At 47.9% G+C, this 14,150-nt stretch overlaps 1 protein-coding gene across 5 annotated transcripts in view; it reads right to left on the reverse strand.

Annotated features, from left to right (window-relative positions):
* Positions 1 to 474: 474 nt before the first annotated feature.
* Positions 475 to 14,150, reverse strand: part of LOC121096762 (schwannomin-interacting protein 1) — an 89,682-nt gene continuing 76,006 nt past the window's right edge. For 4 of the 5 annotated variants that reach the window (XM_040613234.1, XM_040613231.1, XM_040613233.1 and 1 more), the window contains 6 exons: positions 8,253 to 8,371; positions 5,012 to 5,129; positions 4,175 to 4,372; positions 3,497 to 3,620; positions 1,781 to 1,874; positions 475 to 1,113 (listed from right to left, as the gene is read on the reverse strand). In XM_040613234.1, the coding sequence (XP_040469168.1) occupies positions 1,062 to 1,113; positions 1,781 to 1,874; positions 3,497 to 3,620; positions 4,175 to 4,372; positions 5,012 to 5,129; positions 8,253 to 8,371 (705 nt within the window). In that variant the 3' untranslated portion in view covers positions 475 to 1,061. Of the gene's footprint in view, positions 1,114 to 1,780; positions 1,875 to 3,496; positions 3,621 to 4,174; positions 4,373 to 5,011; positions 5,130 to 8,252; positions 8,372 to 12,183; positions 12,401 to 14,150 lie in introns of those variants that run through there. The other variant, XM_040613235.1, reaches the window with a different exon arrangement.

Here is a 14,150-nt window from a genome sequence, read left to right on the forward strand (position 1 = left end):
GGGCACATCCAGCACACAGCACGGGAGCCCAGCCCAAAGGCAGAGAGGTGAGTAATTACCATATATAATACATTTAATATGCTGCTTAGATTTTTAACATAGATTTTTCTTTTATTTCTGACATTGGCGAGTCATTTAAATATTTAGCCCAGACAATAAAATATATATAAAAAAACCATCTACGGTATGTGCCTGCTGATTCTTAACAATAGTCACAATATTAGGGCCCAGTGAATGTTATTATAGAAGAATCTCTGAAGTCCACGTCATACATAGATTATGAACTGACAAATAAATAACTCTACAAAAATCCTGTCTTCTCTCCATAATTTCATGTGACTGGCAAAAAAAAAAATTATAAAAAAAGAAGACTCTTTCTGGTGATGACAAACAGGAATTGCACATTTAGTTCGAGGAATACATTACTGGTGCATCACCAAAGTCAACCACTAGGCAACAAAAAGACGTATCATATGAAACAATTTTTTAAATTTTTATTTTACATATTTATACATAAAACTTTCAAGGTAACTCTCTGAATCCAACCGAATGTTAATAGCACATCTAAAAATGAATGTCAGGTAGTCAACATTCACAAAATGTTGAAAACTGATTAAAATATACATATTACTGAAAGCTACAACTTCACTACGAGGCAGGCATGTATTTTTTTGACTTGTATAGCACCTTCAAGTACAGTTCCTTTATTTTAAAACTACAGTGAAGAATAAAAAAGTAGTCAATGGTAAAATATCGTTCAACTGAAAATCTCTAAACAGACAAAAATAAAGTTAAACTACCCTCTCTTCTCACCCATGATTTATAATGTTATAAGTACTGTACATTTTTTGTAATAATATTATTAAAATGCCTGATATTTAGTGGCACGAGTAAAAAAATTAAAATAAATTAAGAAGCAGAGGCCAATCACCGGACATAAAGCTTCAGACATGGTCAATGACTAACACTGGTTTTCTTGCGTGCCACTGTGGACGTCGGCGCTGGGACACACAGAAGCAAAATGAAGTCTCGCTCCAGCTCTGCTCCCGGGGCTCCGGGCTTCATTTTGCCGGCATCTTCTCTGCCATGTGCTTCTGCTGACTTTCGGCGTGTCTGGGGCGAGGAAAGAAGCTGCATGAGTGGCTGTGCCGAGGAGAGGTGGAAGCCCAAACCACGCGCAGGGCTGTCCCCAAGCCAGCATCCCGAGGTAAGGCGTCTGCCTGGGCTCCTTCCCGGCAGGAGGGGACAGGAGGTGGGCGAAGGGGAGAGGAAACCCTTCTCCGGAGGGGTCTGGGGCCAGCTGGGATGTTCCCTCCCCTCCCGCAGGGCCAGCCAGCCCTTCACCCCCAAACAATGCTGGGATGGGGACAGTCGGTGCCCCTCGCCGTGCACCGAAGTCCCCACCGTGCTGACCGCAGCTTCTAAACGAAATTAATTTCCTGAGCTGCCATTAATTGCGTTTAGGAAGCGAAGTATTCCCTGAAGCACAGGAGAAACAGATGCAAGGTGGTGCTGGCGTTGGCCTACTGACCCACCTCCACCTCCCATCCCAAATCCCCCCCCTCCATCACTTGCTCTTCGTTAAGGGAAGCAGCGATGGCGTCTTGCAAGACTCGGATGTGACAACCTGCCTGCTTGTCCCCGCGGACAGAGCAGCCCCCTACTCAGCCCTTTGATGGCAAAAGCTTTAGTACCAAAATTCTGCTAGAACACCTACATGCTGCCAACAGCAATCTGGGACCTATGAGGAGAGAGAAATATCCCGAGGAGCCTCCTTTACCTGGTCAGGTCCTCGATGTCCACCAGCATGGCATCCTGCTCTGTGTGCAGCTCGTCCCGAATGAGCAGCAGCTGCACCAGCTCCTCGTTCAAGCCTGGAGCCGGGGAGAAAGGGGGTGAGTTGCCGATGTCCTGGGGAACCCCGGCACGGGCCCCGTACCTCACGCTTCCCCACCAGGTCACACAGGAGCTGGTGCGCAGAACCAGGAGGGAGCTCCCCAGAGGATGCATGTTTTCTGGGATGAACTGCAAGCACCTCGCCACTGCGTGCCAGCCCTTCCTCTCTTGAAACGGCTTAACGCAGCAGCAGAAATACAAGATTAATTTCTCGGTGCCTGGAGTCCTGCTGGTTCAGCTTTTGCTCACTTGTGGGCAATAACCCTGAGCAAGAAGCAGGCTGCAGGGAGCGGCTGAGGCTGCAGTTCAGCTTTTTAATACAATACTGCAGCCATACAGAACATGCTGCCCACCCATCCTGGGCTGTGACTGTCGAGGCCAGCCCCTCTGCTCAAGAGCGGTGTTCGCGACATCGGTTTCTTGCTGGGGGTTGTGTCAAAGAGCAGCAAAGGGGAAGAAAACAAAAAGGACCATGTGAAAAACTGACCTGCCAGGCTGGGCTCCCCTGAGGGCTGCACCTGCCCATCACTCCCTGCCACAGCTGGCATTCACAGTTTGCTTCTATACAGCTACACTGGTTTCACGCCTCTTCAGTTTGGGAAGCAAGCCCGGTATTAATGACATTAACACTTAAGCTCCCATACTTGGGTGCTTTCTAAAGTGAGGCTAATTAATAAGCATTTATTTTTTGCCTTTCCAGCACAGAAGAACAAATCACGACTCCACAGCACAGCTCTGCATCCTCAGCAGGACTGCTTGCAGAAGGGATGCCAATTAACCAAGACGGGTAGGGGAGGAGCAGCACAGCAGCCCCCAGCCAGCCTTTTTTTTTTTGACCTACAGCCACCAGAGAAGTCTGGTTCATTAGTTAATTGAATGGAAGATGAAGAGCCCTTGGGGAAAGAAAACCCTGGATCTTTTGGAGAGAGCAAAGGTGAGGTGTGGCACTGCCCCGGCAGGCAAAGGCAAGGACCATGAAATGTGTTAAGGGGCTGCACAGCGTCACAGAACCACCGAAGGGTCTGGGTTGGGAGGGACCTTAAAGATCATCTAGTTCCGACCCCCTGCCCCGGGCAGGGCCACCTCCACCAGCCCAGGTTGCCCAGAGCCCCGTCCAGCCTGGCCTTGAGCCCTGCCAGGGACGGGGCACCCACAGTCATGTTAACTGGGAATGGGTTTACCCTGGGATGTTTGCTAAACTGGAGGGTTTCTCCACTGATGAATGGTTTTGATGCCATGGCATAGCGTCACGTGAAGACGCAGCCACAACCCCATGAATGGCAGGCGCTTCCAGAACTGGCAGATTTCCCAAGACTATTTTCACCTGACCAGGTTTTGAGTTGCAAGTGGGGCATTTGGTGCTGGCACAATGCTATGACCCCCCTCCCTTACGGAGCCAAATGAGTGCTTTAGGAGAAACTTCAAAAAGCAAACGAGAAAGCCAAAGGAGCCAAATCTGGAGAGACTCATACACTTGTGTTATTGTACATTTACATTAACATTTCACGTACATGTACATTAACATTTCTATGTGTATCCTGGAGAACCGGTCTTAATTAAACGGGACATACCAAAGAATAATTAAACAAGTATCACTTACTTTCTATCTGTGAGTGGAGATCATTGACTATCACTTGTAGCTGCCCGATAGTCATGTCTCTTAGATCAGTGGGTTTTAAACTTCTCTTCATCAGGCATTCACTTATATGAGGCATATGTGGCAGCTGAAAAGAAATTTCCAATTTTTTACTGTCTTCTTTGAATGACTTGTATTTCTGAGCAGTGGCAGTTTACATTGCTTGCATCCCCCTCTCACAAGCATGCGTCAACAACTCCACCAGGACTAACAGATTGAGCTGAAACATCTACACGTTTGACCCATTTTCGAATCTACCAGCATCAGCAATATACTGATGCCAAGGGAGGTGAGGCTATGGTGAGCAGCGCTGTGCCAAGGCAGGAGTGCTCTGGGATGGGATGGGATGAGCAGAATACACCTTAGAGGATGAGCACCATCACGCTGGCCTCGAGGCAGCAACAACCCTGATGCTTCATCACCTCATTCCCTGCATCCATCCCACTCCCGTAACGCCTTGATAAGGTGTCCCATGCTGCTCCTTCCACTCCTGACAGCCCGTTCCTATCTCTTCTGGACCTCTGCATGTCTGCAAGCACTGTGGGGAAGCGCCGCCAGCTGCTGAGTGTGTCTTGACAAGCAAAAGCAAACAGCAGAAGGGCTGGTGTTACCCCACCGCACCATCCCACAGCCCCCACTTACAAGATCTGCTACCGGCGATTTCTTCCTGTTCTGCTTTTCCACCTCCACCTGCATTTTGGCCATGGGCTTAGCCATAGCCAAGGCCATTTTGGCTTCAGCTTGGAGTTTCTTTTGCCTGGTGAGGAAATCCATGTCATCAAGGGATTCCGACTCTTCCTCCGTCGTGTCTCTGTCAGAGTAGGACGAGCTCTGCTTGCTCTAGGGAGGCAGAGATGCAGCCGTTACCGCTGCCCCAGCCACGCCACAGCAAAGCCTGCTGCTGGCTTAACATATTTTTGTGCACTTACAACTGGTATCATTTCTAGAGAAACGGTGAAGAGCACAGATTTTTTTATTTATTTTAATCCCCATGATTATCTTTAAAAATCAATTCCCAGATAAGCCCGCGTGACTACCAACAGCAACTTGAGCACTTTAAAGGGAAAGAGGAGCCAAGCAGATCAATAGGCATTGAAGGGACAGGCTGGTTAAGCTGGAGGAAAACATCTGGGGCTGTGGAGTTATATACACAAAGGAAAAGAGAGGAGAGGAAAGCTGGTGGGAGCTGATACCACTTCGTATCCATTACTGCCCTGATAATTATCAGAGCCAGAAAGAAAAGGAGGAAGGAAGGAAGGAAGAAGGAAAGGTCTCTGCTCTACACCAGCTGTGTGCTAGCCGGGGGCAAGCTGCTATCTGCCCCTCAGCATCTTGCCGTTTTTTTTATCGATGGCTGAAGATGCTGTTCCGGGGTTTAGCACGGCTATTTCAATAGGATCAGCTCTTTATCAGCTTCCATTACAGATGCCCTATGGTTTCCAAACCCAGTGCGTCTGCAGGATGGGTTCCCAGACTTACCATGGGTGACAGTGGCGTGTCCAGGCTGGTTTCTGTCTTGCTGTCATCGGCGTCGCTGTCTTTGTCACTGCTGCTGTCATTCACAAAGCAAATCTGCAGGTTCATCCCGCTTTGTAATCTGTGGCAGGGGGGAAAGGGAGAGGTGACACCGCTGTCACCGGCAGCCTGTGGCTCTCCCACCGCACTGATGGGTTACACGGGCAAGGTGTTGCAGCATCGTTCACTTTGAAAGTGATGCTCTGTCCTGATTTTGTATTGCCCTCAGGAAAATATAACCATTTTCACTTTTTTTCCAAGAAGATGGTCATCCCCCACCCAAAAGCACAGAGCCAGGACCACCAGCTCGCGGTGGCAGGGCAGGACAGGGGCAAGCTCCTGCTCCTGCCCAGTGCTGCCGTTTCCGGACGTCAGTTACTGGGATTGGAAACCCAGCGGCACGGCAGTGACAATGCTTCTACCACCATCTGTTGATGAACTTCAGAATTACCGAGACACTGCAGAGCTTTTGTCATCATGGGTGGTTATATCATTACATTAAATAAAATATTGTATACAAAGTATATATATAAAATACAGAAAACATTAAGATAGGAAATATATATTTCTTATAATATTATTATATGACATAAAATAATGTGTTAACAATTGAAACTATTTATTCAGAAGGGTAATAAGCCTGTTTGTCACCAAGAGGTGCTACTGCACCGCAAGAGGTTATTACTGTGTTTTCTGGACCCTCTGCTCCATCACTTGATTTGGACAGGTTAAGACCATTTAAATTCGCCTCCCTGGGAATGATTTTCTCTGGATGCAGTGGCTCAGGGCAGGGGCATCCCAGCGCAGGCTGGGAAAAAGCAAAAGCACTTCTACAGTGGAAAGTGCCCCATTTTTCACTCACACAACAGTTATCCCCCCTGCAGCTGCTGCCGAGCAGGACATCAGCCAGGTAACATGTTTTACCGGTGCTGGCTGATGCCCCCAGAAAAGCATGGCACAGCAAGCTCCAGGTGGACTTCACAGCTCCCTCTGCTCAAAGCAGCCTTGGAGAGCGAACAAGGGAACAGATTTTTTGGACAAAAGGGTGTCTGTGAAAGCCCCATTGATGCTTGTATTGTGGAGCAGCTCTGCAGCCACCACCTGAGCCACTGTACTTGGGCTCTCCAGGACAATTTGCCCACCTGACACCAGGGTCAGGCTTTGCACATCTTCCAAATTCATTATAAATTAACCCCAGAAACTACAGATTTTGGGGTCAACTCCATCAGCCTTCTTGGTGCATCGTACTCCATCACTACCTGCTGACAACGGAGCAAACCCCCCAGACATTCTGCTGCCTCTCATTCCTCATTCCCAACGTGAGAAGTCTTGTATTGGTACTTACAGACAGCAAACTCTTACCTTCCATTTATTTTAGTGGAATTTCTTAGTCACTATTACCATTAAATAGAGAGCATTGATAATTGAAACTATGGTGGGGTGACACTGGCCCAGGTTGCCCAGAGAGGTGGCAGATGCCCTATCGCTGGAAACATCAAGGTCAGGTTGGACAGGGCTCTGAGCAATCCCAGCTAGTTGAAGGTGTCCCTGCTCATTGCAAGAGGATTGGACTAGGTGACCTTTAAAGGTCCAACCCAAACCATTCTACGATTCTGTTCTATAATTCTGCACCAGCTTTTAAGCCATGACGGACAGACACGGGTACCCAGGCCGGGGAGCCAGATGCACCCTTGGCTCGGCTTAAAACTGCATCGCACAGAAAAGGCAGAGCCAGTGCAAAACGTGGGTCTGTGACTCATGTGGCCATCAAGAGCAAGACCCCAACGCCTCATGCCCAGCCATTTATGCTCTTTTATTTCATATGCAAGCACGAGAGCAACGGTCCTGCAAAGGTTCCCGTAGGTCCTGTAACAGGCACCGTGCAATATTAATGCTTTGCCTGGCCTATAAATATTAATGAAATGCCAAAGCGTTCAGGTACAGCTGGTAATTTCTCGTGGCACAGCTGCCAAACCCTGCCGTGCAGCGTTAATTAGACCGGCGCTATAATTACAAGATAGCAGCTCCTGGTTTAGCTGTAACTACACAGAGCAAAACTGTTTTCCCTTTCAAATGACTTGCAGTTCAATTTAATTTCACAATTGTACCTCTCTGGTGTAATAACAGTATTCCTCCTGGTTTTATGCCTCTCTAAGACTTCTTTCTTCTCCCACACCATGGCAACAGGTAGATCTTCACTCCCAATGAGGGAGGTGTTCAATGCTTTCCAAGTGCCATGGGTTACTCTCCGGCAGCCGAATATAAACAAGCTTTTCTGGAGTATATTTGATGTAGAAACTTTAAAAATCAGAATAAGTGAGGTTCCATGCTATGCAATGTGCCAGCCCCAGGGATGGAGACACGTCCAGCAAGCAGAGCCTGTGTGGAGCATGAGGACATGGTGTGGAGGCAGGAAACCCTGTTAAACCTCATTTTTTCTTTTCTCTAGGGTTTTCTGTGCGTGAGATCAACTGCTCTCCACTGCCCTGCTGTCACCAGAGCTAGCTATCAGATCTATTTCCAAGGGGCTGCCACCTCCTGAGCCACCAAAGGAAGATGTGCTTTCACAAACCACTGGTTTTTCATCATCTGTCACCACACTGCCTGAGCCAGGACTGGTGGGACCAGGGGACCATCCCCACGCCCTGCGTGAAATACACTTTCAGACATACACGTCTGGCATTAAACCAGGCATTCAGACATCAAAATCCTCAGCATTTTGCAACTCAACAAAGAACTTATTGGGGAAAAAAAAATAAATTAGTCAACTGTTTTCCTGACAGTAAGTCCAGTTGTGCATTCATGATACTTCCACTACCGTTCTTGGTCTGCCCAAGTCCAAAAGCGATGCCCAGTTCAGGGCTGAGATCTAAATGAAAACCTGAAGGAAACCGAACTCGGGAAGCTTCAGCTCATTTGCTTTATCCCCTGAGCATTCACATACCTATTCTAATACAGTCTTAAACTAATATTTTAGCATATTATCTATATTTATTTATGTAACATATAATTACTGTGTTTTGAGCATAAGATACTGTTCTATAACAAGGAAAATTCAAGACTATGGCTGCAAGCAAAAACCACGGGATCCACTGAAGGGCAGGTCTCAGGATGTCCCACTGGAGGCATCTCACACTTTTCAGCCTCCAAAGGGGCTTTGGGCTGCAAGACCGCCTGGCTTACTGGGAGGCTCGGCTCGGCTTACCGGGAGGAGAGGCTCGGCTTGCCACTCTTGCTGCAGCTGGTGTAGAGTCCCGGGCCATCGTCGAAGAAACTGCCCAGAGCCAACTTCTGCCTGATGGACTCCCGCTCATTCTTCTGGGCCTGAAAGCAAAGGGCAACAAGAAAGGATGAAGCTGCCAGTCACACCAGTGTGCAGGAAGGAGAGCCGTCCCACCTCCCCACTGCCACTCTCGTGATGCCCAGCATCCCCCCCACGCCTGGGTGGCCCGCATAACCCATGCCAAAAGGGAAGCCCATCCGCATCTCTCTCCACATGCCGATAGAAACAGATCTATATCTACACACACATCTGGTTATGCACACACATCAGTATATATACCTAATATATATACTATGTATGTGCGTGTGTATGTATATATACCCCTATATCTATATACAGCTACCGAGGCCACGCTTGCACCATTAACATCTTCCACTTCCCTGAGCAGCCTCCAAAACCACACAATCCTTCTGCCAGCGTGCTTAGAGATGTATTTTTAACTATTGCCATCAAATTATCCACAGTTGTAAAAATGTGGGTTTATATATACATAAGTGTTTTTGAATAAGGACAAACTATAAAGCGATTTGAAATTAATCACCAACAGACTGTGTAATCAATGTGCAATAAATGAAAATCACAGATCTAGGTTCAAAATTAGCACCAGTACTATCCCAGTGTCTGTCACTAATGGATTATATGCCAACACTGACAACAAATTCATACAAGGTGGCAAGTAATTGATAGCAGGAACATTCTGAAGCCATCAAACATTTCATTTTAAAATAAAACATAATACCCGATCACAAATACACAGCAAAAGAAAACAGAGCAGACAAGCATGAGCTGCTTCCACAGTGTTAATCAATGTAACTGTGCTTCTTATACTTCACCTAAGTAAAAATAAAGCACCTTTTTTGATACAAGGACGTTAAGATGTAACAAAATGCAAATTATTAACTTACAATAGCTAATAATTTAATTCCATCTCCAGTGCTGACTACATACATTACATTATCATACTGCCCATTATATTGTCAATCTCTTATCAAAATACATACTTATAAAACCCAACCCCTTTTATTTAAAACATTTAAGGTATTAAAAATAATCCCCATGGCATCAAGTGGTATCAAGATTTTGGGTTCAGCTCCCACTTTCCTGGGTTCTACCCAGGCTGGCCAGCTAAGTTTTTCTACTTTGTTTTTTCAGGTTTCAATAACTGATGCCTCAATCACACGGAGGCAGCTAGATTTCGAAGGAAAATTAGCCAGCCTTGCTGGTGAAGGCAGTACAGTGAAAAAACTAAGTAAAAATGAGCGAGCAATATTTTTTTAATGGGCTGAAAGTAGAGAGAGACAGGGCTGCCCGTGCCGGTTCCTCGTGCTACCCATCTCGCGATGCATGTGGGTGTCTCCCCGTGAGTGCCAGCTGCATCCCTCAGTGCATCAATATTTCATGAAGTCACGGATACTTAGCCGCCTCATTTTCCCAGCTCAGATGATCCTCTCCCACATCTTCCCATCTACATCTGATTTTCCCTTGTGTTTCAACAGAAACCAGGAGCCCAGAGCACATCTCCACCTCCTCCTGCCCAACTGGGAGGGCACATCCCAGCCTCCACGCCAGCTGGGACCGCTCCCCCCCCACCCCCGCAGCACACCCACCCACTCTGTGTGTGCTGAAAACTCTTCTGGGCATTAAAATACACATCAACACAGGCACACTTTCACATATTTACCCCTTTCAGATGGGGCTGTCTCTCCGGATCTTTTTAAATTTTGCTCCATTTCCCACCGAGACGCAACAGCTCCCAGTTCGACATCTGTACATTTAATCAATGTGCAATTTGTTTTCTCCACCAGGTCATTACTGAGGATACTAAATAACACTGCTCCCAGGACTGAGCTCAGAATATCCCCTTTTATAAACCAGACACAGGCTAATGACCATAAAGAAATCAAGAGTCCCATTTGTTATTATAAAACAGGGAACAGTTACTAAGAAATAGAATATACCTAAGGGAACTGGACTTTAGGCCTTAGATGAATTACCCAACAGCTGCAGCATGCTTCCTGAGCTGGGACTGAAAACTATAAATCGACAAGGAATATTGCAAGCGTTTTTTTGACTATCAGATACACTTACTCGCTATATAAAAAATAATGGATCAAATACTCCACATGCAAAGGTACTAGCAAGAAAAACATAAAAAAGTTATTTAAGCGTGTATTTTGACACTGAATCAAAAAACGTATTTCTGAAAGAGGGGTCTGGTGTGAAGCTAAAGCCTAGTTTAGACAATTATTTTAAACAAAAGGCTGCTTTCTATTTTATAGGCAAAACAGTTTGGGGCGGATGTTTTCCTTCTTACCATTGACCTTCCAGTTCAGAAGGTCAGCAGCTACCTTTGTTTAAGCACATGAATAAAAACACAATGTCAGGTTATGGCTGTGACTGCCTACACGTAAGACGCTTTACACAACCGTTCCAGTAAAGGCAAATTGCCAGCAGAGGTTCAGCCTTTCCCCACAGCACACCCAGCACCGTTTCCCAGTCCTACCGCCTGCTGTAATTACTGCTGCTTATAAAGCTATTGCAATCACCTCTCTTGTGCTTGCAGATGATACACGACCATATGTGCTCTTACACCGCTCACCTCCAACCCACGCCGGCACCCAGCCCATCCCCGGCACGCTGTGCCACCTCAGCACCGAAAACCCCTACATGTTTTGTTGAGAGCATACATTCATTATACAATATATGCCTTTTTCCCATAAACCCATCCCCGGGGGCACACAGAGCTCCCGCTGATGCTGGAGGCTGTCCCTGACCGACCTGATGCTGGATGCAGAGTGGCCACCCATGGCAGCAGTCACAAGATTTCTGCAGTTTTCTGGGAAACGGAGCAAAGCCCATACTGTTATTTGTGGCACTTAGGCAGCAGTAGCTGGGCTTTCCACCAGGCAGCCCTCCACACTATTCCGCATGCAGGCACCTGTACTAGCAGCCTTTACTCATTACCAGCATCGCCCGACATAGCATATAACATCGCACATGGAAGATTTATTTGGCATTGAGGTGCAACAGTGATTTGCCAGGCTCCTCGCCTGGTGACGGCGCTTCTGGAGTTGTACCGATCAGTACCAAACCTGGATGGAATACCAGGTGTGCTTTGCTAAGCTACTGCCTGCTTGGAGAGGGAAAAAGTCTAATTACACAGTAAATTACAGTTTAACGGGTACCAGCAACACTTTGGCAGGATCCTGCCCCAGCGGGGCAGCGCCACTGTGATGCGAGGGGTTAAAATGCTGCGAGGCTGGATGCCAGGACCATCCACCAGCACCAAACAGGCTGCACAGCCCGTGCCTGGCCCCGGCCAGCCAGCAGCGCTGCGCCACGGCTGGGCCACCGAGGCTATTTTTGCCAGGGTTTGTCATTACCAGCCACGGACAATTACTATATTTAAAGTTCCAGACCCATAGGCAGTGCCTTATTTTATCTCTGCAAAGTACAAGGGCTATTATTGGATTTAAAAACAGAACTTGCAACTGCAGAACATTTGTTTTTATCTCCTTTTTTTTTGCACAGGGGATTTGCTGGTAAATGCGAAACCGAGTCAAACTCGCATTATCAAGCCACGTAGCAAATTGCCTTAAAACCCAGGGCACTCAGGGTACGAGGATGCGTTTAGAAACCTCTCTTTACATTTTATTTATCATAAAGCGATATGGAAATGCAGGAGGAGGAAGGTTTGCTGCCCTGTGCTGGTGCATTAAACATCACCGAGCGCCTCCCTGCTCTGGCACCTGAAACCCAGTGCCCGGGAGGGTGTTGGGCAGTGCTTTGGCAGGTCCCCCTCCTGCCAAGAGAGTAACTGTTGGCAGACAAAAGGCTCCTTTTTGTCCCTTACCTTTTTATAACTCCCCTCCCCGGGCGGCTCGGCTGCTTTCCTGATGACGTCACCCATGCCATCACCCTCCCGACTCATCGCCTTCGCTCCCGGGTCCTCACGTGGCCGGTGAAACGCTCCCACCGGGGCATCTCAGCCCTTCCTCCACTCTTGGGTTAGCACCATGGGATGAAGCGCTCGCCCCCGCAGCCAAGACCTGCAGCAGACCACCGTCCCCTGGCTGGGGCGCTTCCCTGGCCTCTCTTGCCTCCTGGCTGCTCCGGAGCACCTTGCTTTTCCCTAATAAAGTCAACGGCAGCGCTGGAGCCCCCGCCAGCTGAAGAGAGGGAGGCGAAGGCTGTGCCGGGCCAGGGAAGCCGTGTCCTCCTCCAGCCACTGCCAGCGCTGGATAAAAATAGCCCCGAGTCCTCAACGGCTACACAAGGGCAGGAAAAAACCCGGTGTCTGATGTCAAAACTCAAGCCTGGCAGTATAGCCGTGGCCAGAGGGGACAGGAGGAAGGGGTTTTCTCCAGGGGCTTTCACGGTGGAAGTTATCCTAATGAATTCCCAGCGGTCGGAGATGCTGCCCGCGGCTGGGGCTGTAAGTCCGGGCAGAGCTGGAGCAGTCCTCAGGCCTCCCAGCACTGCTCAAGGATGGGCAGACACAGCAACATCAACCATGAGGTGAATTTTTCACTCAACATGAAAAAACACCAGAAAGGACCCCAGGGAACTGTTTCTCAGCTAAACTAGCTTTTTCAGATGTGAAAAAAAAAAAAAAAAAAAAAAAAAAAAAAAAAAAAAAAAAAAAAAAAGATTTTCCAGGAATTAACTGACAGAGCTCAAAAAGGTGTCCAGCCTTAACCTGCCACCCAACTTGTGGGCTTGCAGAGCCTGGGGACCCCCGCACTGCCTGGTGCCTGCTCAGGGTGGGCGAGCACCCCAGCCCCAGCTTCCAGGGGGCTCTGCAGCTCCCAAACCTGCACCGCTTACAGCTCCAGCTCATGCCTCCAGCAGTCCTGCCCAGAGATCCAGGCTTCACAACACAGCCGCTGCCCCCCAGCCCTGCTCAAATCCTGCTTGGTCCTTGCGGAGGTCCCACCTGCATGGCACCCATCACAGTGGGAAACGTTTACTCTGGGTGGGCAGCAAGAGGCAGAGATCACATGCTCGGGGTAGGCATTTCTATAGGAAATCCTTAGAAAGATGGAATTGATGCCACAATTTCTCAGTGATCCTCAAAGCGTGGCACACCAGCAACAAAAGTGCTGATTTCTAGTGTGACACATCTATGCTGCATGCAAGATGAATAATTTTAATAGCCCTGTATACATGCTTAAATGGTATATCCAAGTCATGCTGACATCATTTCACCCAAAATGCATATCCTATTTGATTACCAGCTCCGAGAACTTACAAATTATGCATCATGGCATCACTCTGCTCTGAAGTTTCAGGAAAAAACAGTAATAATAAACAGGATTGTTTAATTCCATTCTTGTGCCAGAACGGTGCTTTGTAACTGTAATTCCCAAATGAAACAAGGTAATTCTCTGGATATTTAATTATTTTTAGTTCCTCTCCACCACTGACTCATTGTGTCCCTTCCTGCTGTTGCTAAATTAACTTCCTCTCCTGACCGCAGGGACGGATCCTGACACAATAAATCTGAAAAAAAATAATTTAAAAAAATCCCATAGCCCAAGAGGAAGGATGTGGTGGCCAGGACCACTGGGCTGGGGGCTGAGACTGCAGTCTGCCACATGCTTCCCCACAATTTGCGACAGCTCCCTGCATCACCTTGCCCTCATGCATTGGAGGAGGATGTCCCCAGGTCTCCTCTCTGGCTGGCTGAGATGGTGAGCCCCCGCCTGGTCCTGCTGTGCCTGTGGTACCCAAGATGCAGGGCAAGGAAACTGCAGGAACGCACACGATGTGCAACCCACCCCTCTGCAACCTGACATCAAATAAGGGTAGGAAGCGACA

This window comes from Falco naumanni, chromosome 13 (assembly GCF_017639655.2).
Source record: "Falco naumanni isolate bFalNau1 chromosome 13, bFalNau1.pat, whole genome shotgun sequence".
NCBI lineage: Eukaryota > Metazoa > Chordata > Aves > Falconiformes > Falconidae > Falco > Falco naumanni.